Genomic DNA, 26,389 nt, shown 5'->3' with positions numbered 1-26,389 from the left:
ATTTGTTATTGCCACGTTATTGCTATCTATTTGTTCGAAGTATTCACCGTGAGCACTTTTTCATCCGGCTAAACCACATGGAAAATGTCAGTGACCATTCTTCTTCGGGTAGCTTACAAATGTCATAATTATAGGCAGCTAGGGCATCTTCTTTGGTTTCAAATCGCCTTCCTTTTAATTTTTCTTAAATTTTTGGAAACAGGTAAAAATCACAGGGTTCCAGATCAGGAGAATATGGCGGGTGAGGGACTATAGTGTCATTTTTCGAACTAAAATAGTCGAGTGTTCTGGCAGAAGTGTGCGGGGAGGCGTTGTCGTGGTGCCAGAACAGGTGCGGGGTTCCTGACTTTGGCCGCTTGTCACACCAAAGCTGACAGCACCTGTGGAGCACAAACTGTCACATACCATTCTGAGTTGACAGTTCTTTGATCCTCTAGCACCACAGTCGCAATATGGCCTGTCTTGTGCTCGGCGACATTTTGTTGGAGTCGGTTCATCTTCAAAGCACCATACCGTTGACTGCCGCTTTGTTTCAGGATCGTAGTTATACAACCATGTTTCGTCACCTGTCAGTATATCATTCACGGTTTGCTTCTCGCCAGCATCGAATTTATTTATCATAAATTTACACCAATCCACGCGGCGTTCTTTCTGCAAATCGTTGAGTTTATGCGGCACCCATCTCGAACAACGCTTATGGAGGGACAGTTGTCCATGAATTATGGTGTGCAGTGCTGCTGATCCAATGCCTAGATCACGCTCAAGCTCTACGTATGTAATTCGTCGGTTCTCACGGATATTTTTTCCACGGCTTGCACATTTTCTTGAGTAACTGCGGTTGGCGGTCGCCCCGACTTCGCCTCATCTTCAAAGCTCTCCCGCCCTCTTTTAAATTCAGTAAACCAATTAAAGCCAGTTGCACGAGAACAAACATACTCACCAAAAGTCGTGGCTAAAAGTTCAAAACATTCTTGGTGCTTTAAACCTTTTTTAAAGTCTTAATAAATCATAACTCGAAAATCACGTCGAATAAGTTCCATTGTAACCGCAAATTCCCGCCAGAATGAATCAGAAAAAAAATATTTAAAAAAATATTAAGTACGCAGATTTTCGGAGTATTCCATTTTTAAATTTATAGCTATTTAATCAGCCTTCACGGTGGTGTATAGCTGGCCAGTATCAATCAAACGAGCATGGAGTATCTAATTTCTTTCGGCATGACCCTCGTACACACTCATTAATTCTGCAATACAATGTCAACCCTTAGAAAATATTTTTAAGTTGGCATTGTATTGCAAAATGACAGTGAGTTGACTCAGTATTATACCTATTGCAAAACATCGTTCAGTTGATTAATAACGTTTTTGTACCTATTAATGAACATAAACAAGTTAATAATTTGATGGTTAATTGATTGACGTTTCGAGCAGTCGTTGTTTCCGTGTGTAGCCGATAGCATAACATTATCCATTTTGTACACCGGTACCTAATTCGATTATGCATCATTTCGTGTCGATTTTAATCCATTGTTAGATAAGAGCACTTTCAAATCATACAATAACCCAACGCTACACGCCATGTTGAAGTTTATAGTGTGTTGTGGAAGTATACTGATACAATGGGAGGCTAATTTCCTAAAAAATAATTAGATTCGGACTCCAGGATGTTTTGAAAAATAAAAATCAAAAACACGACCACAGATTAAAATATACTTAACCTTAATTTTAAACTAGAATTTGTACGTCACATAGTGACAAAAACATGTGAAACTCTCTTTCTTTCTTATCACAAAATATGTACCATGTTTTTATGCAAATAAATGATTTATGATTTATGATTTACACAAGCCTAAAAAGTATCTCCAAGTTTGTTAATTGTATTTTGTTTCTTTTCTTTTGTGCAATAAAGAAGTAACATTACTTACATTATGACATTACATACATACAAATCTCTAAATAATAACCTAACAACAAAAAGTTGGAAAATCCCCGACATTGTCACTTCAAAGTTAAATATCTCAAAAACGGCTGAACCGATTTTGATAAAACATGTCTGGGAAACATCGCTAGGAAACCGGCTTTTAAATTAAAAAAACCGCATTTAAATCGGTCCACCCGCTTAAGAGGCACGGGGCCACAGACAGACACACAGACACAAAAGGAAAAAACAAGTACAATAGTTACCTACAATATGTTAAGTTATTTAAACTTTATTCGGTGGAACTAATTAAAAATCGTGACCATAAACTACTAGTAGGAGCCCATTACTAACTATACGAATTTTGGAGCTGGTCACGATTTTGATATATACAGGGTGGAAAGTTGAGATGGGGCAGGAAGGGCAGCTATTAGATCCCTTGCTGCTACGCGAAAATGCTCTTAGGAGATCTTTTCTAACTTTTTGAGTGATGACAATCGACATTCACGGATTTTAATAAAATGTACAGCCAGCGAAAAAATTTACAGATTTTCCTTTTTTTTTTCAATGCCAATCGTACCCATTTCTATAAAGGATTAAAACACTCTTTGGGTCCAACTGAGGTTAGAGTACTAGAACAACCACAAATCAAAGAAAACTTTTTCCATACAGGTATTAGTAGATTGTTCAACAAGGGACTAAAACAAGCCATAATGACACGAGATGTTTAGCCACCTGAGCAGAGCGAGGGTGGCTATATAGTTCGAGGGTCATTATGGTTGCTTAGTCTCGCGTTAAACACTCTACTTTTCACTTTGAATGCAAGAAAAAAAAACAAAAAAAAACAATATTCTGTTCAAAATTACAATATTGCTTTTTTAAAATCATACGCTTGCCTAATGGACGGGCCATTTCTACAAAATTCAAATAGCAAAAAAAAATTGTTGCGCGGTTTTTTCTTTTCTTTTATTGTTTATGAAGTGACGCTTTAAAAGCTTAGGTACATGTTTAGCCAACAGTTTCAAAATTGAAAACTATTTTAAAACTAATTGGACTATGCTTAAAAAAAACCTATGACACGAATCAATTTAATTGGAAAATAGATTATGCTTAAATTGAAATTAATCTTTAATGTAATTGAATAGATTAATATTCGTAATCATTAACTGTTTTTAAATCGTGTATTTTTTTATATTTCTGCACAGTTGTCATTTTGAGGTTATTTCCTCGCCCTAAAAATTCGCCATTCACAAACACCGTGTTGGCTGTTTAGGGGATTCCATCTTAATGAAAAAAATACTTTAATCCATAGAGAATAAAAAGGAGCTTTAGTCCCGATATGCAGACTAAAGTAATATTTTAAGAGCATGAGAAGTGATAAAGTTAGTAAAGGTCTCCTAAGAGGATTTTCGCGTAGCAGCAAGGGATCTAGTAGCTGCCGTTGCTGCCCCATCTCAACTTTCCACCCTGTATTTATAAATATTATTGGTTCATTATATACCTAACTATAAACGGCCGCCAAATGGCATCGAAACAAGTCTATTCCCACCGCGTTGCGACTTAGTTTTGCTGCTCAGGGACAGTACGTAGGTACGTGACGCGCGTGATGACAAGTATGGCAAGGGTGTATGCTGTCAGCTATCACTAGTACAGGTAACAGATCTATCTATAGACAGTAACTTTCGCATTCCGCGAAAAATTAGTTTATCTCTATCCCGCCGGAGCTTTGTAATTTTTCCGGAATATAAACTATCTTCTTTGGGTCTCAAATTAATCTCGTTCCAAATGTCATTTCAATCGGTTCAGTACTTTAATGGTAAAACGGACAGACAGACATACTTTTTAAGGAAGGATTTTCTAAGACAGTTCCTGCATCAGAATCCTTATTCTTACTAATATTATAATGCAAAACTGAGTATGCTTTAAATTTAAAGAAAAGCTTGGAAAGAGGTGATCCTAATATTAGCGGAGTGGCGCGGCAATTTATCGCCGTCTCCGCCCGCAACCAAATACAAAACGCTCCAGGGGGGCTACAACGAAATTCGATAATCGAAGTTCGTATCGGAGCGTCCCTCTTACTCTCGTATTGAATAGTATAAGCGTCAGCGGGACGGCAAGATACGAAGTTCGAATTTTGCACTTCGTGCACCTGCTCTCTAGGTTGGGGAAGCCTTTTCTATTATTTTGTTGTCACGATTTTAAATGGATTCGCGCAGTTAGCGACGTCTGAGGGTTACCATGTGGAATAATCCTGACATCGCCCTAAAAGCCCTGACATTTGTAACAGAGATTTGGCGTAGCTTAAACGACGCACTTGAGTTTTAAGCAAAAAAAAAATTGAGTTCTCTTTAGCTGCGATTTATCCTATTTTCAATCGTTTTGAAAGAAATATTATAGGTTTTTTTATCAGTTTACTCATTCAAACTGTGTCAACTGCCATGTTGTATAGCTACTGTGCCTTGGAAACGAAATAATAATACTACTTACTTAAAACCGCTGGATCTCAAATGACTGAAACTTTATAATAAATTTATCATGAAAAATGATTTTTTATTGTACCTACCTAATGAAGTCAGTCATTTCTAAATCCCAGATACTTGCCAAGTCCGTCTGCAGTCTTGGCAAAGGGTCAAAAATCATGAAATTTCGGGACAAATCCTGACGTATGGCAGGCAACCCAACGTCTGGTGTACACAGCGCTACACCGCGAGGTCCCGTTCAGGGAAACCTCGGGTATTGATTCAACGTGCACCGCCCTGCCCCTGCCGCTGCTCCCGACCTTATGTCAGCGGGTTATACTGCTGCAGTTTTTTATTATTAACTAGCTTTTGCCGCGACTTCGTCCGCGTGGAATAGTAACTTTGGAAAGGTTTAATTTATTTAGGGTACCTATTCTGCCAATAAATAGCACATAGAAACCTCTTACGGTTTTACTGAAAATAAGCTATTTTAATACATTGCTTTATATCTAAACTATTTTTTTTTGTTCTTCCATTCTTTGGTAAAACATAAATATTTTGCGGGTAGCCATATTTTAGCAATACGACGTGTATTCTACCCTGCCAACACAAAAGGACTAATTCTTCATAGTGAACTCTTGACATCTTACGTCCTTTATTGTAAGTTAGGAGGGTAGGATTATAATTAAGACGTCATTCTTACTAAGCATAGCTACACATTTTTGCGATAAATATACTTTAGTAAATTTCTTTGGAATTCCTTAAGAACTTTCATCCTCATATTTTCAAGTATGAAAAATGTCGAAATGTGAAAAGAGCCGGAACAAATGTTTTTTAGGGATCCGTACCTCAAAAGGAAAAAAATGGAACCCTTAGACCCTTTATCCCGTAAACGCGCGGAGTATGTATCGAGTTGAAATTAAAACCCTAAACTCAGGTCAATAGTCCCGGAAGCTGTGAAAAAATCGAACTTCTAAGTTAACGCAATCAAAAGCTACAGTCATTATAAGGTGTTTCCATACAAATCGCCTTAACAGAAAAAGGTTTAGGGTACTTCCGGCTGTCCTAGAAACTTGGAATTTTGTATAAAGGTAGCTCTATTAGCAATTTTTTTTCCTAACACTGGATATTCATTCATAAATACCTACGTACGGAACCCTTGATGCGCGAGTCTGAGTCGAATTTAACCAGTTTTTTTTGTTCTTATCGAATACCCAAAGATTCATCGATTTATCTGTGATAATGACGACGTTCCATATAAATTTTCATCCCCTATAACTGCCCAAATGCAAAGTTTCATAAAGTACAATCGATTTATATTCGACAATGACGACCTTCATATAAATTTTCATCCCCTATTTCACCCTCACACAGGAAGAATTTTAAAAAACGCGCGAACAAATATCTATTTATCTCTTATCACGTGCCCAAATGCCAAGTTTCACAAAGATTCATCGATTTATCTTCGATAATGACGACCTTCCATATGAACTTTCATCCCCTATTTCATCCCCTCACAGGTCGAATTTTCAAAAAAGCTTTTACAAATACCGACTTATTTTTTATTAAGTTCCTAAATGCCAAGTTTCATGGTTTTATCTTCGACAGCGACGAACTTCCACCATATAAACTTTCATCCCCTATTTCAACCCCTTAAAGCCTCTTTTTCGCAATAAAAGCTAGCCTATGTTCTTTCCCAAGGACTATTCTATCTCTGTACCAAATTTCATCCAAATCGGTTCAGCGGTTTTGGCGTGAAAGCGTAACAGACAGACAGACAGAGTTACTTTCGCATTTTAATATTTATAATATAATAATATTAGTAAGAACAACAGCCCAAGCCCTCTTTCTTAAAGGACGTGCCTGTGCCCAGCTGTGGACGCATAAACATGATCTTGATGATGATGATGCTTTTTTATTCTCCTGTCCTTTTTTATGATTCTCTTGGCGTTTTCTTATTCCCCTGGCAGTGAAAATGAGGTGTGTAGACTAACGTATACTTTACATATAGTATAAACTAGCTATAGGACACACACCGATCAAAATTAATGCCTATTTGATAAATCTAAAAGTCGTAAACATAAAAAACGCCAAGGGAATCACATGAAGAAACTAATTCTTAATAATGATCCACTCTATAGGGCGTAGACGAAGTATATAAAAAATAATATAATAACATATTTGTAAACTATATCTTTGAAACTGTTCCATTTAATCCATCCGCATGTGCAAAAATGTTCAGTTCGATCGATCAGTGAAAAGTGGGTCGCAAGATTTCGTTGAATTGCACACGTAGTTCCGCGCGGCAGACGATCGGGGAACTTAAATGAAAGCTCGGAAAGTTAGGAGAATCAAAAATAGCGGCATGGCAATTTTTACCCGACTTCCCGAAGGTTTTTTCAAACGTATTTGGTATTTACCATGAGTTTTACGGTCAAGGAAAACAACTTGAGAAAACCTGGACACCGTGCCTATAATAAAGTCAAAATATCTTAAAACTTAGGCTATAACAAAGCACTTAAGAATGTCAAAACAAAATCTAGTACCGGTTCGGAAAACAATCCGGCAAGAAACTCAACGAGGTATAAATTAAACTCCAATTCAATAGAATCTGACAATCCTGTAGACACTTCCAGCCTACTAATATAAACACCGGGCTGCCTAAGGCTTTGTGATGTGACTATTATTCTTTTTTGATTCCTTTTAGATGATAATTGCAACAACAGGGACATATATAATCAAGTGTGCCCACGATAGGGTGTCTTAAATATGTAGAAAATTGACAGATTCTAATGAATTGTACTTTAGGTACTAAGTTAGGAACAAAATTTAATTTACGATAAGTGAATGTAGTCTGAATTAAGACCAAGAAGTAATAATGCCAGAAACTCGATCACGGCATTACTACAGAATGACAAGCTTTGCAATATGAACACGAAGAAAGTAAAGTTTAAAACAGCGATAACTTCCCTCGTCCGAGGACGCCGCCCGCGCAGTCCAACTTCTAAGCGGTTGTTTTTATGCTAAATGGGGGGAGGGGGGAGTTGGGGGGCAGGTCACTGAAGAAAAAGCTCGACGCAGAAAATGGAAGTATTCGATTTAAATTCCTTTTACGTTTGGGGAGTTGTGGTTCATTTAATGTGCAGTGTTTTGCTACGGGATTCCTTGTGATACCTTCTAACGTATCCTGAGAGCTACTTTACACCCGGTTTTGTACATTATTAAGTACTTACTTTTGGTTTCCTTGCTTGTATTTTCTATTACTTTTTTATCGTAATATCCTGTTTGAAATTCCTGTTCCTGTTAAATATTGCGGGCTAAGTTAAGTGATTCTATTAGATTTAGTAGTAGTACCAAGTTCAAATGTTCATATTGCTGCAATGAATGGCCAAAATTCTAAACTCTTCATAAAGCGTTCCTATTACAAGGCTTTATTTAACTTGTTGTGTCAGTATGCGTCAAATCTCGGAAATCGAATTAAGCTCACTTGACTCAATTGACACGAAACATGGATCATGCATTGGATGACAATGCAAGTATAGCCTAAGAGTATAGCTAATAAAAAGCTTTTATTATTATTTCAGCGATAACTTATTCTAGCTAACAACAACGCAGTGTTTGTTCAAAAATATATTTGGTTGTAAATTATCTGGCTGTCCTTCCTGAAACGTGTACCTGGGTTGTCAGTTGCCTTCGCAAGCGTTACAAAATGTATGAAAGAGTCGGTGCACCGCAGCACGCCGGGGCCGATAAATAAGCGGCGTCGACACCGCGATACATCTCCGTCCGCTCCTTTTGTTCATTCCCTCTTTCGTTCCCGTTCCCATTCGTTCCATTCGCTTCCACTCCGCTAAGGAGGGAAATTGGATCCGCGCACTGTACTTTTCTGAGCCTCAAGTGTATTTGGTGTGATAAAAGTGATGTAGTGCTAGTATGTGTAAGGTTTTCTTTTTACGTGGGAAAGTTCGTCTTGTTGCTATTGTTTTAGGGTTGGGTTTGTTTTAATCGTGGTTGGGAGAAGTGGTTGATAGTTTGGTGCAGGTGACGTCACGGCCGTTAATTACGCCGGCTGGATCGGACGGCCGGGCCGGCGGCCGCTGCGGCTGACGGCGCTAAATAATCCGCCGTAACGCCCGCTGATGGGCCCGGTGCTTGATGAGCTCGTCCGACGTGTCACTAACAGTAAACTTGAGAAACATATGGTTTACGGCTTTGTTATAGGATTGCGTTGGGCATCTCACGCTATCAATTAAGTTATCATAGATGATCACGTGATAAAGCATTGGTTCCGAACCTGGGGTAATTAGTCCTAAAGTGGTGTTTTGTGAACAAGAAGTGGAAATCGTGGCAGCTTTGTCAAAGTCAAAGTCAAAATATCTTTATTCAATTTAGGCTACAACAAGCACTTATGAATGTCAAAAAAAATCTACCACCGGTTCGGAAAAACTTCTGCTGAGAAGAATCCGGCAAGAAACTCAACGAGAAACTCAACTTTGTGGTTTGAGCTAAGGCTTCTCAAGCAGAGGTTCGGGGATTCTCACTCTCACAGAGTTTTACAGAAGTCATAGATATTTTAAAATTTTAATGAGCATCTTTGACGTTCGGGGACTCAAGAACTGTTTATATTACCTGTGATAGTGTCCAAACTGCTGCACAAAGGTCTTCCCCTAGACGTCCATCTCGCCCTGTCTACACTGTCTGAACGTAAGTGGAGTCGAGAAGTAGTTATCTCAATTTTTGCGTTTGCGCGTGTTTGCGTGTCCTTAACGCTAAAACAGCTGAAGAAATTTTGGATGCAATTTGGTATAGATAGCTGAGGTTTGGATAATAAAATAACACATTAGGCTACTTTTTACCGCAATATTGGTTTTAGGAGTCGAGTTTTAGGGTCATCCCGTAAAATCCACATCGAATATACAAACTGAAACAGAGAGGCACAGAAAAACCAGAAAAAGAGACCAGCGCTGGGAATCGAACCCAGGTCCTCAGCTAAAAATCTTAACAGCTAAGTTGAGACCTGAAATGCACGGATGTTCGTAATACCGAGTAATACAACGTTAATGGAGACGATGTAATATTGTGAATTCCCACTGGTTTTTTGGAAATCCCAGAATTTTGATTCAATTATGGATTGCGAAATAGCGTTCAAAGTCTGGTAAAACAATAAACAATCCAACTTAGCAAATGACACAGACTCACTACGACTTTAGGACCACATCTGTTCGATAATAACATATTTTATGTAGAAGCAATCTCCGTGCCGGGCCGTTCACACGCGCATGAGTATGCAGCGCCGGTACCAAGCTGCTGTCACCGTGTGGCGCGCTCGCGCTGTTGCCACAGAATAAGTAATGGTACAAGTATCGCCGCCACGCGCCACGTCCCGCGGCCATATTGCTGTGCACTTTATATTAAGTCGGTATGCCACACAGTTGGGGCACGTGCTACGTATAATTGCTGGGTTTCGCGACGAAGTTCGTGTTAGATTAGAAGGCGTCATCGAGGTTGTTCGGGCTGCGTCGATACTGCAGAGCTTCGGCAATGTTTGCAGAAGCGTAAACAGATTGCTTTTCAACAATCATAAGGAAAAGAGTTACATCTTTAGCCAATCGGCTTCGCCGCAGCTCAGACAGCATCCTGAGCGTGCTGGCGCAGCGCTGGGACTCGCCCCTGATGGAGCGCTGGGTGCCCACCGCTTCTAGATTTTATGTGTTGTATGTTACTAACCCTATACTTAAGTACTTGTAAACTAACACTATGGATTTTTAGGTCCGAAATATTTGTTTTAAATATACTAATTCTTCATTTGATTCTTCCTGTCCGTTTCAAAATCATTCGATAACATTGTGGATGCCTGCAGGCAGAAGGGGATCCAAGAACATCGCTGATAAATTTTAATATAAACAAGGGCCATGTATTTAATTTTGTTTTCGCATTAATTAGTTGGACGGAAGTTCGCGGAGTTATTAGAACGCCGTGAATCTCGTCGCAGACGCACGATTTTGCTCATCGCTTATTTAATGACCCTTTTAGATGAGTATTTGATTAAATAAACCACAACGAAAGTAGGTTGCGATCTGTCAAAGTATCACATATTAAACGTGCTAAGTCTGTTGTAATTAATTTCGTACGAAATTAATCGACTGAAAAATTTGTCGTTTGACAACTCTTGAATTTGCCATGTCCTATATATTGTACTGAAAATAGAAAATATAGACGTACACAATGTTGAAAATTGAATGTACTTAAGTATAGTGAATCTGATTCTTTCATAACCAACAAAAAGTTGTAAAACACCCGACTTTGTCACTTCAAAGTTCAATATCCCAAAAACGGCTGAACCGATTTTGATAAACATGTCTAAGAACCATTGCTAGGAAACCTGCTTTCAAATGAAAAAAACGCATTCAAATCGGTCCACCCGTTTAAGAGCTACGGTGCCACAGACAGGCAGACACACTTAGCGGTCAAACTTATAACACCCCTCTTTTGCGTCGGGGGTTAAAAACGCTTTTCTCTACGCAATAGGTAAGGTATAGCGCTACGGCTGGTGACGTCAACGTAACACACTTGTATTTCTTTGGAACGAAATAAAATAACTAATTAAGTATTTAATTATTTTCTTTGTCTAATCTAGAACACATTTTAGATAAAGTTAAAATAAAACCGACCAAGTGCGAGTCGGACTTGCGCACAAAGGGTTCCGTACCGTTATCTATACAACATTAGAAAATAGCAAAACAAACACGTTTGTTGTATGGGAGCCCCCCTTAAATATGTATTTTTTTCTCTTGTAGAAATACATAATCCGTTAAAATTTTTAACTGTCTAGCTATCACGGTTCATGAGATACAGCCTGGTGACAGACGGACAGACAGACGGACGGGCAGCGGAGTTTTAGTAATAGGGTCCAGTTTACACTAAAAATCAGATAAGTACCGTATTCTTACTCTCAGGGTAGTCGTCAATGCAATGCCAAAAATGAATCAGTGTATAAAATATCAAGCTGAAGTCATACAAGAAAACGAATACAAAATACAAAATACTCTGCAGCATCTATGTACTTACCCCGGAGACGGCATAAAAAAGGAAATTTCGTTTTGTGCGAAACAGGGTGATTTTGTTCCGGGGACTATTTGTTTTATGGGAGCGCGTATCCGGGTATTACTTAAAAGGTGGTTCTCCGGTACAGTCGGCACAGGAAAATAAATACGAGCTCAAATCGACTGACGCGGACGCTGGCAATACCGCCTTACAATAACAATTGTTCTTTTGTTGTAACAGCCAGCAAGAATCTGATGGAAAATAAAGCAAGATTGGTTTTTTGGAATCTTTTTTTATTTTTTATTTCAATTCCAAATTTTTACTTTTACGGTCATAGCGTAAAACCTAAACCACCAGCAGTGACCAGCAGTGGTGTAGCGGTATAGCACGCGGTACTCTACTCTGGGTTCGATTCCCAGTGCTGGTCTTATTTTTCTGGTTTTTCTGTGCATCTATATTTCAGTTTGTATTATCAATTTTTAAAATAAAGCAATCATCGTCGTCATCATCAGCCGAAGACATCCACAGTAATAAAAGCCTCCCCCTAGAATTGGGAACCAAGAATGACCGACAACGCGCCGCTTGCATCGACCGTTGTCAGTCTCTTGCGATATCGTTAGTCTATTTAGTGAGAGGCCTACCAACTCTTCATATTTCGGTTCGTGGTCGTCACTCGAGGAATTTTCTTCCCCACTACGGTTATTTGTTTTTCGAGCGATGAAACTTGCCCATTGCCACATGAACTTGCATATTCTTCGAGCTATGTCGATGACTTTAGTTCTTCAGTGAATTTCCGTATTCCGGATTCTATCGCGCAAAGAAACTCCCAGCATACCTAGCTCTCTCTCTATGTATAGCTGGTGAGGCTGTGAGCCTCTTAGCCAAGGACCACGTCTCAGTGCCATAGGTCATCACTGGTCACAGTTCAGATACAGCGCGGAATATTTGACGAGAAGCACAATTGTCATCCAAACCTTCCCGTTATATATTCAAGAATATCATCAGCACAGATGTTGCTAACTTTATGAGAGAGTTCATTTACAAAACATATCCAAATCTTTTAGAGTTTCAGCTATTTCAATGTTGAATATAGATTTTCAGCGTAGGTGGAAGCAACTACTTAAATGCTTCGTTAGTCGCCTCTTTGTAGAACCTCGTTAAACACAAGTCATCAAAAGTTCCCAACTGCGGCCTAAGTTGGCTCTCGTCGCGGCCGCGTCGTGCGTCGTTCGCGCGGTGTCGGGCCGGTAGAGTCGGCGCTACATGATATAAGTAGTTGCCGTGTTAAACCAGGACAGTGCAGTTTACTGTTAATTAAATATTTTAAAAATCGGTTGAGATACTTCGTACAATTCCAGAATTCTAAAGAAACAATTAGATAAATGCATAAAATATGTATTACAAAAAAAAAATGGATTTCTCAATATCTCAAAATATTGACTTCTTATTTATTTATTTGTAATTAAGCGGTCTACCAAATGTTGATTTCTAAGAGCAAATACGTGCATACGTATGTTGATTTGGGTATTCTTACAACACTTGAAATTTACGAAAGTGACTTGGTGACGATGGGACCTAATTGGAGGTAATTCCATTCCTAAGAAAAAACCTTTTTCTTTATTTGAAGTCGCCTAAAAACATATGATATTCGATACTTAAAAAGAGTGCAGTAGATGATCACCTTTTCCTACCAATAAACTGCACCAGGCATTCATCGGTTTCCAACGTTCCAACTTGGTCGCCCTGTCGCTCGTCCGCTTCCGTCGCCTGCCGTCCAACTTGGCCCTGTCGCGACACCGCAGCGTATTTAGCCGTACCTATTATTAATATTGTTACGCGTGTAGCGTACTCGTATAGAATTTGAATAGAACCCCATGCGTTCAGCGTGAATAGTCCCATTCAAATAAGTAATAACGGATTTTCCTTTCATGTTTGATGAATGATTGATTGTTTTATTCTATGAGAAATTCCATTTCCTTAATACATGGTTCACTTATGTAGACATGAGTTGGGAGAGTTATCGACATGCTTAGTCTACCTTAACCTCCTAACGCCCAGAGTCCTTTATAAAGGACTTATTGTAATTTTAAATCAAACTCTATCATAAATGACATAAAGTTTGATGTTCATAAATCAAAAATTTGACTTGGGCGTTACGAGGATAAGTAAAGTATGCACTTGCATCCGTACAACCTTTTCATAATCATCATCATCATCATCTACTGCTGGACAAAGGTCTCTCCCAAAAAGTTCTACATCAGTCGGTCCGGCACTGCCTGTATCCAACTAATTCCTTCGACCTTTACCAGATCGTCGGTCCACCATGTTGGGGGACGGGGGCCTTCCTGGGCTACGTCTTCCGGTTGGCGGTCGCCAGTCTAGAACTTTACTACCCCTATTAGCAATCAATTCTACGAGAAATGTGCCCTGCTCCATCATCACTCATACAGCAGTCCACTGCTGGACATAGGCCACTTCCATAGCGCGCCACAACACTCTGTCTTCAGCCCCTCAGTGATTTTGAGCTTTCTCATGAAGCTTATTGTGTGCGATCACGTCTCAGTTCCGTAGGTCATCACCAGCTCCAGCTCTAGCCCTTTATCAAGTTAGAGTGAGATGTCTACATCGCTTCTGCGCCTCTCAAAAGGCACCATCATAAGGGCCAGTGCTGGTCATTACGGCAACACGCACTCGTCAAAGGCTTTCATCTTTGAGACAATGCAGTATTTCAACCTCTAGCAAAATAGCTATATTTCTTTTCCTTTAATAAAATAAGCCGACGCGTTTTTTCACCATTCGCCAAAACGATATTTTGATCAATGAGCAAAAGCGTGAAATTATTGTCAAAAATAAAATAAACAGAGCTAACGTAAATATTTTTATCCTTAACCAAATTCGTTTGGCTAAAGTACACCTTATTATAAACGCATAGAGCCTTGTATGGGTTGGCGGGGTACCTACAAGCTAAATTCTCGCAGTACACTCACGTACAAAAGCGCTACATTGAATTCGTTTTATTTGTCCGCGCTCGATATCGCGACGTTACAGTGTTTTGATAAACACAGTATCTCTCGCCGCTCGAACCTTTTCAAAACCTACTTTTGTTCGTCATCCCATCATTTTTACGGGACGCGTTTATTTTGCGATTCATCTGTCCTGACAGTCATTGATAATGGTGTCGAATGCAAATTCAATTGGAGATTCAAGTTGCAATAGTATTTTATGCAACTGTATCGTAATAGGGGTCCTTAAAACACGAGTGTGGGTTTCATAATAGGGCCACATGAGTGTTTTAAGGCCTAATTACGTACAGTTGCATACAATACTTTATCTATATCCATATATTAAATCCTCTATCATGTGTTCCGCGAACCATTGAGAATGACCTGCATTAATGAGAACTAGGTAGGTATGTCTGCCCCACGAGCTGCGCCGAGGTCGCGCCCCCCCCGTGCTGTAATGATGTATGAAATCTCATTACGATACAGATTATGTGGGGGAGACTGGTGCGAGAACTAGGCAGATCCAATATTTAGTTGCCATCTTTGTTTTATTAAACCCCGACACAAAAAGAGGGGTGTTATAAGTTTGACCGCTATGTTGTGTCTGTCTGTCTGTGGGTCTGTGTTTGTCTGTGGCACCGTAGCTCTTAAACGGGTGAACCGATTTGAATGCAGTTTTTTATTTGAAAGCAGGTTACCATCAGGAGACCCACTTGCTCGTTTGCCTTCCAGTCGTATAAAAAAAAAGGTTTTCTAGCGATGGTTCATAGACATGTTTTATCAAAATCGGTCCAGTCGTTTTTGAGATATTGAACTTTGAAGTGTCAATTCCGGGGGTTTTCCAACATTTGGTTGGTTAGGTTTTTTTTTTTTAATCGACTGGATGGCAAACGAGGAAGTGGTCCTGAGGTTATGTCATTAGCAATTGAGGTGACTGTATGGGCTTTAGCGTGTCGAACACTCGAACGTTTACCTTTCTTTACAATTGGAGCAACATTATTACATAAGTTTGAGTTATAATTTCACATGAGAACGGAAACCTAATCTTGGTCATCATTTTCTTTTGATGCTAAAAACTAAACGGCGGTACCCTTTGCATTATTCAGCACTAAACTCCTCAAATTGGCTAAGCGTTTAATTAGTTACTTAAACTTTACAAAAACCCTTTCTTGCTCCTAATAAATAATTTAAGCAGGGTGTCCGCGCGGCAAATTGCGTACTTTTGCGGACAGGCCCGGCCTCGCTTGCGGCGGCATGATTATAGTACTTACTGCACTAAAGGGGCCCTTCCGGACTTTAAATATTCATTATGATTAATGACGGCTAGATAAATGGCCGCTAAAGGTAAACAAAGCGTGTTCTCTGTCACCAGAAGCGGAGCCGTGACCCTGTGACTTGGTAAGGCTCTGTTTGAGGCTGTGTATTGTTCTATTGTTGATTCTTTGAGGTACTAATTAATCAAACACAAGGCGCAAACAAAAATAAAACAGTGTTTAAATAGAGTATAGATCTGTTGGGCTTATGTATATATGGTACGTGTATGTTATGCTGAAAAACTAACTTTGTTTGTTTGTTTGTTGTTTGTTTGTGAGTCTTACTCTTCCCGTATAACTGCGTAACGCGCTGTGGGACGGGCGCAGGCTGAAAATCAGCGATGCCGGTTCCCTCTACCGGCAGCGTTAAAGCTGGGCCTGAGCCTTCTGCCCCAAGTACCTACCTATTTGTAACGCGTTTGTTTTGTTTTTGCTTTTGTATGTGTCCTTTTTAGGGTACCTTAGCCAAAATGGCGAAAACGGAACCCTTATAGTTTCGTCAAGTCCGTCTGTCTGTCTGTCTGTCCGTCCGTCCGTATGTCACAGGCATTTTACTCGAAGACTACAATATGTATATCAATGAAATTTGGAGTACAGATGTCTTGTCAAAGCCGCTATTTAGTTTTGTAGTTAAATTACAAAAGTAAATATTTATAGAGGGGCACTCCATAGGTAACAGAAATTGAAAAAAAAAAATTTTTTTAACTCTCATCTACGTGTGGCAGTTTGACAGCTCTTTTGAAAAGATAGTAAGGTTTCTTAAAAACTTTTTTGATTAAGTGAAGATTTCCGGAAATAATCGCTCCCAAAGTAGCAAACATTGTGTCCCCCCCTCTATCCTCTATCTTGTAAACGCACATAATATTACTTGATTTTTTTTCGTAATGGCTACGGAATCCTATCTTGGGCGTGTCCGACAAGCTCTTGGCTGGTTTTTGTATGCATGTGTTTATGTTTATTAGTACTTGTACCAGGCTATTAGGCTGTAGGCTTTACAAGTTGACGAGAAATGGTCGATTAAACATCTACTGCCACATTACTCGTACACGGAACTCTACACAACGCGTGGCCGACGTCCACTTGGCCGATTATTCCCACCATTCGCTGGCCCGCCGGTTCATGATCGCCGAACCACCCGCGAACGCCTTCCGGAATAAATTGAAGTTCCAAGTTTAGAACACATGATAAATCGCCGCGAACTCCGACGGAGGCTCTCGAGATAGTCGACGGGCTTTATTCCCGCGACTGCGGAACGATTTCCATAATAGGAGCGGCGGTGGGCGGCGGCGTGAATGGTGAAATCATATGAATAGAGGGAAGCCATCGGGTTTCAGCGCATTCAATCCTGTTAAACATTACTAAACATTTAAACTGTGGGTATTACAGAATCTTTAGATGATTTAAATGAGAACTAAGTTTCCAAGTTGTGTTGCTAATCTTGCTAATCCAATTTTTTCATAATTTGCTGGCATTCCATGCTGTCATGATTCGCTATAGTTCGACGCTACATACAATTCGACGCTTGACAGCAGAAATTGACTAAGCGACATTTTTTTGAGATAGTGAGTTATCTTATATACATGTTTGGATTCAGTAAATTTTACTGCTTTCAAGCGTCGAATTGTAACTTAGCAGCACACGAAAAGAACAGAGAGAATGGTTGTTGTCTTGACTGGGATTTGTACCTACATAAATTGTGTTGCAAATGTACTATTTGAAGTCCACGTTACTGTCGCTGTTCTTCGGTCGGATGCTTTTACAAGAACGTCAGCTTCAAGCCTGTCAAGCCTGTCTAACCAATATAAAATACTTAGACACGTAGAGGCCTGACGTTGCACTTGTACCGTTAGCACTTCCACTTCGATGACGGACGGACCTGGCTCACCCGGGCCGCGCCCCGCGCCTCGCGCCCCCTCCGCCGTACATCATCCGATCATATTTATGACACGTAAAAACGAAACGACAAATTTAACCCTACATAACACGTATGCCAAATTACATTCAGGGCGCGCAGTTTGTACGGCGTTCAGTTTACGTTCAATTGGCTTCGTAATGGGCATTTTGGTTGAGGAATCGTCCACATCTTGGGATTGTTGAGAACACTTAAAATAATAATTGCCTTTTTCGTGGAATTGGCGACGCTTTTAATGTTTAATTGCGCTTAAAGCCACGCCATTAAGCATTCTCCGTCCCCGAGCAATAAATGCCGCGGTTTAATCCTATAACACATTACGAACATTCTATATTTATTACCTGGTTTCGCAATTTTTGAAAATAGATCTCTGATGAAACTTAAAGTCGTGACGATGTGTGTTAAAAGCTGGAAAGTTCGGTATTCATGAGATAATTGAACAATTCTAATTTAGTTTAAGTTCTTGTATATTTTCTGTATTTTAGAGATGTATAACTTTTCATTTTGATATTTTGTCATTAAAAATATATGTATGTCTTTGTAGATGTCTAAGAACATAAGTAAGAAAAACAAACAAAGTAAATATATTACTGTGCTCAGTTTTATCATAACTAATAATGTTTATTAAAGCGCCTCTGTGTTTGAAGAACTACGAGTAAAAGAAAATGTATTACGTGAACCCCTCACTTAAATATCATTATACAAACAGGCATTCAAATAAGCTTGGAGCGTTTCCTTGTATTTTTCTTTACCAAACGTACATTCGAATCGTCCAAATGAAATTCATCCGAAAAGGAAATCTTCAAAACAAAGATTGAGTGAGGAAATCTGAAAAACCTTTTCGGCTCGCGCGCGTCGCACCGAGGCGGCCATTACTCGCTCATTACGTCGGCTGCATAAACAATAAAACTGAAATCCACTAAAACCGTTATCACGTTGATATGCATATTTATTGCGCGCATTTCGCGCTCATGTTTTATTCGTAATGTATCTCGTAAAAGACGTGTGTCTTTGCTGTGTGGTGCTGTGGGCGCAGTGGGTGGGGAGCGGGAGGGATGAACATGACGGGGGAAGTGGGGCTGGTTCTGGTGCCGGCTGGGGGGCTGCGGGAGGGGGGCGGGCGCCCTCGCTGCGGCTGCTGCTGGGCCGCGCGAACAGCCCGTGCCGCGCGCTGAGGAGCCCTGCGTCTACAAGTACCCGAAGAAGAAGCATTTTAATGCGCTGCTGAGTGACATGATGAATGAGCTGACGAAGGTAATGGCAACAACAGGATTTGAAGTCAGAATACAACTTAGTGAAGTAGAACAGTCTTAACAGCAATGACTATAAGTAAAATAACATAGTGCCGCTATAAGTCCCGGCTCAGCAACAGGAGTGCAATTAAGTCAGTGAAATAAAATACAAAAGCTACGAGACTAAAATATAGTTGCTGCATAGTTTCATTAAGTTGTCATGTACTCATGAGGATCAATCAATAGTGAACCTTCATGTTGATTTTCTTAGAAAAATAATGCGGTGATTTCCCTTTACCTTTTATACCACAGAGCTGGAGACCTGAGTTCGTAGTTGGCAATAAAGAACGCTGCTACTTTTACCTTAGAAGAATAAAGGGAAGTTATTTTGTCAGACCAACGCTCCTGACATAGCTCAGCACAATAACAATCTAAAATGGCAGTGCACAGGCCTTATATGCCGCAGAACTGATGGCCATTAGGGCAGACTGGTTATTGAGTAAAGACCGCGTGACAGCAAATGTAGTGGCCTCCTGATGTTAGTTGTGGCGATGATATTGGAAAAATAGCGGCCAGGGGATGGAGGAGAGAGCTCTTGAGCTCAAGATCGAGGACAGTGTCTTCTGGACGATAATGACCATCTAGTGGTGTTGCAGATCTTTATGCGCGCGCGCGAGCTGCTCAGCGACGTGGGGCGGCGGAGGGGCGCGGGGCGGCTGGGAGACGGTCACGCGCGCTTCCGAGTGGTCTCCTCCAAGAATTCACCCTACTTCGACGGCGTCTACGCTAACATGACCATCCAGTACAAGTATACCAGCTATCATATCTATTTAAAACACCACGTAGAAACTAAGTAAGCTCCATGGAGTTGAGGACGTGCAGCCGCGATCGTTAGTCGCTGAGAGTCCGGCATTGTCCGGTTCTCCTTTCCCAGTCGTCCATGATGGATTTTTTCCGACTGCACGCCACTATAAAGCACCTTATATAAAATTTTGAAACTAAAATCAAGTAAATAAAAACAGCGAGTCTTTGATCCTTAATGCAAGCAACATAAACAAAATACCATGCTATAGTTGCTTTTCTACCAATGATACGCGAGGATGTTCTTGCGAGGAATGAGTTTTTTCATGAACCAATAGAAACGCTGCATTTACCTAACGCCGGACATCCGTTTGAAACAAGAAATGTTGATCTTTATTACGTCACGAATATATTCCATCTCTTTCTTTAGTTAAGTTACGAAAGAGATGGAAGTCATTCGTGAAATGTGAAAGAAAGAGATGGAATATATAAATAAATAATAAAGGTCAAACTTCTTCGTTCGGCGTTCAACCTCCAATTTTGTATATAAGCTCCTTGGTCGTGATGCGAAAAGGTTGGAGGTTGGATATAAGTTAATTTATTATGATTCTCTTTTTGTAGTTTTTTCCTCACAGTCGATATGAAGAGTAGAGTGTCTAACTCGGGTGAAATTACCTATTTCCCCTCGAGTTGGCGCTCGAACGAAGTGAGAAATATCTCGAGTAGAATGGTTTACTTTCCACCCTTGGTTATTCATATTACATTCTTCGCAACGCATCCTCGCACATCTCTGGTTGAAACGCAGTCTAATGGAATGTACAAGATATTTTTTTCTTTGAAAAAAGTCCATTTGCTAAATAGAGTTCTGGCTTTGATTTGGTGTCCACCGTCCCTGTTATTTATGTAGGAAGTTCTACGAGAAAGCGCTGGAGAAGGGTTCTGAGCGGACGGGGCGCGACCCGTGCCGGCACCAGGGCGAGCTGCGGCGGCTGTGGGGCGCCGTGCTGGACGCGTCGCACGCCGCCCTGCGCGCCGCCGCGCTGCGCTGCGTCAGGCAGCAGCTGGACCACGAGGGACGCGCCAGAGACTCCAAGTATACCATCAACCAAACGACTGGAGGTCTATGGGGGAGTCCTATGTCCGACACACCAGCACGCACGCGGATGTGTCAGCCGTTTGTATGGCTGATATGATGATGATGTGTCAAGTGTTGTGTTGTGTGCTGCAGTGATGGACATATCTAGGCCTGCTGCATGGACCTCCAGTTGCTACGGTTAGAAGTGGCCTGTATCCACCCGCCGTTTCTATACTACTTCTATATCTGCTACTATGTCATCATCGTTAGTGAACGTCTTACGCTGCGCTAAACAATCCGCGGTCTCTATTCGAGCATTTCTCTGCCCCAACGGCCATCTGTTCTCCGTGTTATGAGGACTGCACATTGCTTCAACGAGCTAATTCGTTTGGTATGTGTGTTCAATCCGCAACGGGCCCGCGTGGAAACTACAGTTCAAGTCCTCTTATACTGAGAAAGACGTTTATAGGCGGCAGTGGGACGTTTAAAGGCTGAGTGTGATGCTGAGTGTGTTGTCTCGTGCAGGCTCAAGAACCGCGTGGGCCAGTTCCTGCTGAAGGAGTTCGGTCGCTTCCGCTCGCAGCAGCTGGACCTGCTGTGCCACGAGTACGCGCTCTGCTACAAGGACCTCCTCCATTACAATGAGACACAGAAGTTTGATTCATAAATAAAACTTTATTACAATGTCTTCTAACTTAACATCTACTCGTAAATCTTAAGCCGGGCTTAGACTAGCAAGAAAAATCGTGCAAGTTGCAATACATTGCGAGTCCGTAAAGCCAACGAGTTTGAAGTGGTCAATCGAGCGCTGCAATGTATTGCAACTTGCACGATTTTTCTTGCTAGTCTAAACGCGGCTTTAGGTATTTAAAATATATAATATAAACCGATGCAATGTATGTATGAACAGAACTAAAGTTAGTCACATACACATTTTTGTTAGTTAAGGCTGCGTTTCCATCAGAGATATGCGAGCATGTGTTGCTAGGGACTGTTTGTCGTGAACCAATAAAAATGCTTTATTTAACTATCCTCGCTTAGCGCAGCTTTAGCGGAAACAGCACGGCGGAACGAGGATAGGTCAATGAAGCGTTTCTATAGGTTCATGTTAAACACATGCATCGCAACGCGTGCTCGCACATCTCTAGTGGAAATGCAGCCTTAATCAGCTCAATCGAATACAAAGAAGTGGTCGAAAAAATATTTGCAATGAAGCCTCGACATAAGTATAAGCTTGTCTAAAAACGTAGCGTCGCATCGTGTCGCGTTTCAGTATGAATTGTACCCTACACTAGATTGATCTGCGAACTCCTTCGGCTTTCAAGGCCAGCCTTTTTCACGTGGCCTCTTCGTCCCGGTATTCCTCCAAGAAGCGCAGATGGAAGGTCTTGAGCTGTCGCAGCATGTAGCGGAGCTGGTCGGGCGCGTGCAGCACGGTGCAGCGCAGGTGCAGCGTGAGCGGCGCCTGCCCGAACCCCGCGCCCGCCACCACGCACAGCCCTGCACACCGCGACACTCGCACTTGCATACTCAACATACAAACAGCTGTATATTGCGGGGCTGCTGGACTAGATACGCCGGGATGGGTTAATGAAGCCCCGCAATGCATTGCTACTCGGAGGGTTTGACTCTAACGTGAAAAGTGTGGAATCTTTGGTGCGGGGGACAGGCAGATGAGGACATATTATTATGTCCTACGTATGTCGTATATTATGTTACTTATGTAAAGACCATCATTAGCGGGAAAACGTCCACTGTTGAACAAAGGCCTCCTCTTTAGAACGTCACTTACGTCACAACGAACGACAAGTCGCCAAGTGGTTTGGTTTGGTGGAGTTGAAAAGTACCTAGGTCATACTATTGATGCTCTTTAGAGTGGTGACCTGTCGTTTTGCCGAGTTCATTACGCAGATTTTCGTTTCGCAGACAACTGTTGGCAGATTTTTCTTTTGGCCGAGCAACGTTTGGTATAATTTCGTTACGCTATTATTCGTTTCGCCGAGTAGTCGGTAGGAAGAATAGCGATAAGCAGATTTACGTTAGTAGATTGTTTGTTTCGTAATTGTTTCAGTTAACCGAACAACTGTTCGTCGAGACACGATAAGCAGAGTTATCACATGGCATTCATATTGTTAAGTAGATTTAATGTTCAGTCGATTTTTGTTTCGTAATCTGCGTAGATAAAATCGGCCAAACGATAGGTAGGATTTACTGAGTTGACTTATAAATATACTAGCTTTTATCAAAATGAAGTTAGGTGCGACGACGAGCGTCAGCGAGGAGGAGTGTTAGGTAGAATTGCGACCAACAACGCACGAGCCGAGCGAGCGAAGCGAGCGTGCCGCGGTAGCGGCCGGCGAAGTGCCAGATCGAACTGCTAGCATCGCGACTTGGTTTGTTTAAACTCCAATGTAAAATAAATACAAATGATGGTCAAAAATACGTTTATTACTTGCGTTATACGTTTGAAACTTGTGAGGGTACATAAAAAAATCATAAAAAATGCGCGGTCAGCACGGCGTGTAAAAATGCTAATAAAGCCATAGTGTAATCCACACATATTCACGGTGTTGAATGCCAGTCCCCATGCGAAACGAAAAGATGCGAAAGTTGATATGCGCACTGAATAATAGTTCAACCGTTACAAAAGCGAAAGGTTGTTCGACCAAATGTGCAAAATGTGTAGTGATTAATAGGCTAAACGAATTTCTGTAAATAGTTGTTCGGCTTACTGACTCATATGCCGAGTAAATAGTCTGCTAAGGTTGAGTTACGAAACGTTAGTCTGCGAAACAATACATCTGCGTACAAATTCATCGGCGTTACCGTTACTCGGCGAAACGTTGTCTGCCAATCAATAATCTGCCTAAAAATAGTCGGCGAATCATTAGGTAACCCTTTAGAGTACTGTCGCAATTATAACAAACATCGGAGCTGTCAAAGTGGTCATAATATAACCGTGACGTACCAGTTTCTTCGAGCAGCTGCATACAGTAGAACTCGTCGGGTTCCACGCCGCGCGCCCGCGCCGCCGCGTGCGCGCGCGCCGGGATTGTGAACCGCGGGAACGCGAACATGGCCGCCTGTGTTAAAAAAACAAACAATAAAATTTTAGCTTTGCTGTCAACGAACGATCCAACGTTGTCTCGCCATAAATATACGCGTAAGCCATTTTGGAATGGCAGGTAGTATTTGCTTACAAAAAGTATCATAGCTTCAATCATGCGGGATTTACACTCTCGCCTCGTGTCTCGCCTCGAGCCTCGTCTCCTTTCTCGGCCCGCGGCTCGCGTGATCGATGGTAAATGAGCTTCCTGTTTACACTCGGGCGAGTTTAAGTTGTCTTTAAGCTTGCTTACGACCTGCGCAGCACAAGGTTCAAACTCGAATGAAGCAAGAGCGCAAATGTAAACACCAGTTCGTCGCGAGGTCCTTTGACTCGTGCCCAAAAACAGCTCCGGACGCGAGTGCTGCCAAGGGTAAAAACAAGGCGCGAGGCAAGGCGCGCGTGTCTGGTCACACACTCATTGACCTTTAGAATCGATCTCCATTATTTCCCATCTGTAACTGACCTCGATAGGGTTGCAGGAGAAGGTGGGGATGTCGTTGAGCGCTCTGTGTGCTGCGGCGGCGCGCTCGCGCAGCGCGCGCTGGATCACGTCGCGCTCAAGAGAGAACTGCGAGTACGACGGCTCGCCCGGCGCCGGCGGCTTCACCTGACAACAATCATTATCATTTTCTTTAATTTTATTTAGTAGTTTAGGATATTTTATTCCAAGTGCCCTATTCACGTTATTTGGACAGTTCATTCCTCCACAGTTCGGTTTACTTGCAATTTGTACCCTGTACTTTTAAGTTTTATAATGAACCTCGCCCAACGGTGTCCCTGAATAGTTTTAACAAGGGGATTTCAAAATCTCTTTCTCTTCCTACTACTTCTACGTTGTCGCCTCCTGGTCGCGAGTGTCTACTTACCACTAAGTCACTTACATGTTCGTTTATAAAGGTTTTAAATTGAGCTTACGATGCAGTCGAGCGCACACTGCCCCAGTAGGCTGGGGCAATGCGCCCGCGCGCGCGCATCTTCAAACGCCGCGCGTGCTTGCGGCGCGAGCCGCGGGATGTCCACCAGCGCTGCGCGCGCGCCGCACTCCGCCGCCCAGCCTTTGGACGCTGTCATGAAGCTCGCCAGCTCCAACGTGTCATACGGAGGACCCATAGAGTGTATCACCTGGAAACGAATGACCGTTAGCTGGTGACGCGACCGGTAGCGTGGCTTTTGCATTCTTCTTAGCAAAGTTGGTTTTTCCAAGAGCGCTGGAAATGTGAAAAAACATTAAATTTAAAAAATCAAAAACCGACTGCCTAAAAAACTAAAAGGAAGAAAATAAGTCTTGTGGTCTAGAACTCTGTCAAGAAGCTCATTTAAGGTTCAACAGTCGGGACCCATTACCAAGATTTTTTGAGCTGGTTACGATTTGAATGGGTCCCGACTGTTGAACCTTAAATGAGCTTCTTGACAGAGTTCTAGACCACAAGACTTATTTTCTTCCTTTTAGTTTTTAAGGCAGTCCGGTTTTTTGATTTTTTTAATTTAATGTTTTTTATTTTATACTTTTTTGATATTTCTGTGAAAAAAGTAGATTAAAATTATTATAGGACATATATATTTAGAATGGGCTAATTATTAGCTTTCATTTGAATCCCATATTGTTACAATACAAAATATATATTTTTTTATTCCTTCGCCATATTTTATTTGAAATATTAAAGACCCTATGTCACTCCGACAGTTATGACAAATCCAATGATACCTCATATGTTACAATCCGTCCAGCCGTTTAGGCTGCAGCGAGGACCAAAGTAATGTACATACATACCCACATACATACATACATACATACATACATACGCTCGAAAAACATAACCCTCCTTCGGGCAGTCGGGTAAAAAAGGAATTGGAAAACAGACTTTCAGGGTCTACTGACCGACACAATACGAATAAGCATTTTGATTTTGATAATTTAGTGGACAACAAAGATTGATTTCAAATCTAGATTGTGCGTCAACGTGAGTGAATGTGTTTAAAATTGAGTAGAGTAGAAATTCTGCAAACACTGAAGTTAGTTACTGTGGAGTCCTGTCCTGTGCAGACCGACCTTCTTGAAAGACACGAAGGGCTTGTCCACGAGGTTTTCCTGGTATACCTCGTCGGCCAGCAGAAACAGCCGATGCTCATGCGCGAAGCGAACCACCTCCTCCATGTTCTCGCGACTCAATACCTGCGTCAGAGACAGGTCTCATTTCCTGATTACCGCTTAGAATAGGTCGAGACACGAAACATCTGATTCAAGCTTAATATCGGCTGATAGCTTCGATGACTGAGAGCCTATTTCACCACTCGTGGATAAATTTTATTTGACAGGTAAATGTGATGCCGTCTCCGTCTATTCTGACAAAACAAACCGAGATGGCATCACGATATCTTGTCACATAAAATTAATCAATTAATGGTTAAATAGGGTAAGTCTCATGTAAAATGTGGATAAAATGTTGATGGTAAATCTGGTCCGATGTATTAGCGGCAGTAGGCGTGTCGCACCTTGTCCCGTGGGGTTCCCCGGTTGATGAGGA

General features: G+C 41.4%; 2 protein-coding genes across 2 annotated transcripts; one reads left to right on the top strand and one right to left on the bottom strand.

The window, feature by feature from the left end:
• Positions 1-11,983: 11,983 nt before the first annotated feature.
• LOC141430264 (uncharacterized) lies at positions 11,984-21,424 on the top strand. Its single transcript, XM_074090872.1, has 5 exons — positions 11,984-12,016; positions 18,722-18,901; positions 19,536-19,687; positions 20,588-20,773; positions 21,281-21,424. Exons 1-5 carry the CDS (start codon positions 11,984-11,986, stop codon positions 21,420-21,422), a joined length of 693 nt encoding a protein of 230 aa, XP_073946973.1. The 3' UTR covers positions 21,423-21,424.
• Positions 21,425-22,084: 660 nt separating this feature from the next.
• On the bottom strand, positions 22,085-26,034 carry LOC141430089 (alanine aminotransferase 2-like). Its single transcript, XM_074090631.1, has 5 exons — positions 25,915-26,034; positions 24,780-24,986; positions 24,328-24,471; positions 23,724-23,838; positions 22,085-22,255 (listed from the first exon to the last, which is right to left on the bottom strand). Exons 1-5 carry the CDS (start codon positions 26,017-26,019, stop codon positions 22,092-22,094), a joined length of 735 nt encoding a protein of 244 aa, XP_073946732.1. The 5' UTR covers positions 26,020-26,034; the 3' UTR covers positions 22,085-22,091.
• Positions 26,035-26,389: the final 355 nt, after the last annotated feature.

Source organism: Choristoneura fumiferana, chromosome 8, assembly GCF_025370935.1.
Source record: "Choristoneura fumiferana chromosome 8, NRCan_CFum_1, whole genome shotgun sequence".
NCBI classification, from domain to species: domain Eukaryota; kingdom Metazoa; phylum Arthropoda; class Insecta; order Lepidoptera; family Tortricidae; genus Choristoneura; species Choristoneura fumiferana.
This window is presented reverse-complemented; position numbering and strand designations above follow the sequence as displayed.

Coding starts and splice junctions, on each gene's coding strand:
- LOC141430264 (XM_074090872.1), top strand. CDS start 11,984: ATGACCGACAACGCGCCGCTTGCATCGACCGTT. Junction 12,017..18,721: donor CGCCGCTTGCATCGACCGTT/GTCAGTCTCTTG, acceptor TGACGGGGGAAG/TGGGGCTGGTTCTGGTGCCG. Junction 19,688..20,587: donor AACATGACCATCCAGTACAA/GTATACCAGCTA, acceptor TTATTTATGTAG/GAAGTTCTACGAGAAAGCGC.
- LOC141430089 (XM_074090631.1), bottom strand. CDS start 26,019: ATGGAGGAGGTGGTTCGCTTCGCGCATGAGCATCGGCTGTTTCTGCTG. Junction 24,987..25,914: donor CCTTCGTGTCTTTCAAGAAG/GTCGGTCTGCAC, acceptor ATTCGTTTCCAG/GTGATACACTCTATGGGTCC. Junction 23,839..24,327: donor TCTCCTGCAACCCTATCGAG/GTCAGTTACAGA, acceptor TTTTTAACACAG/GCGGCCATGTTCGCGTTCCC.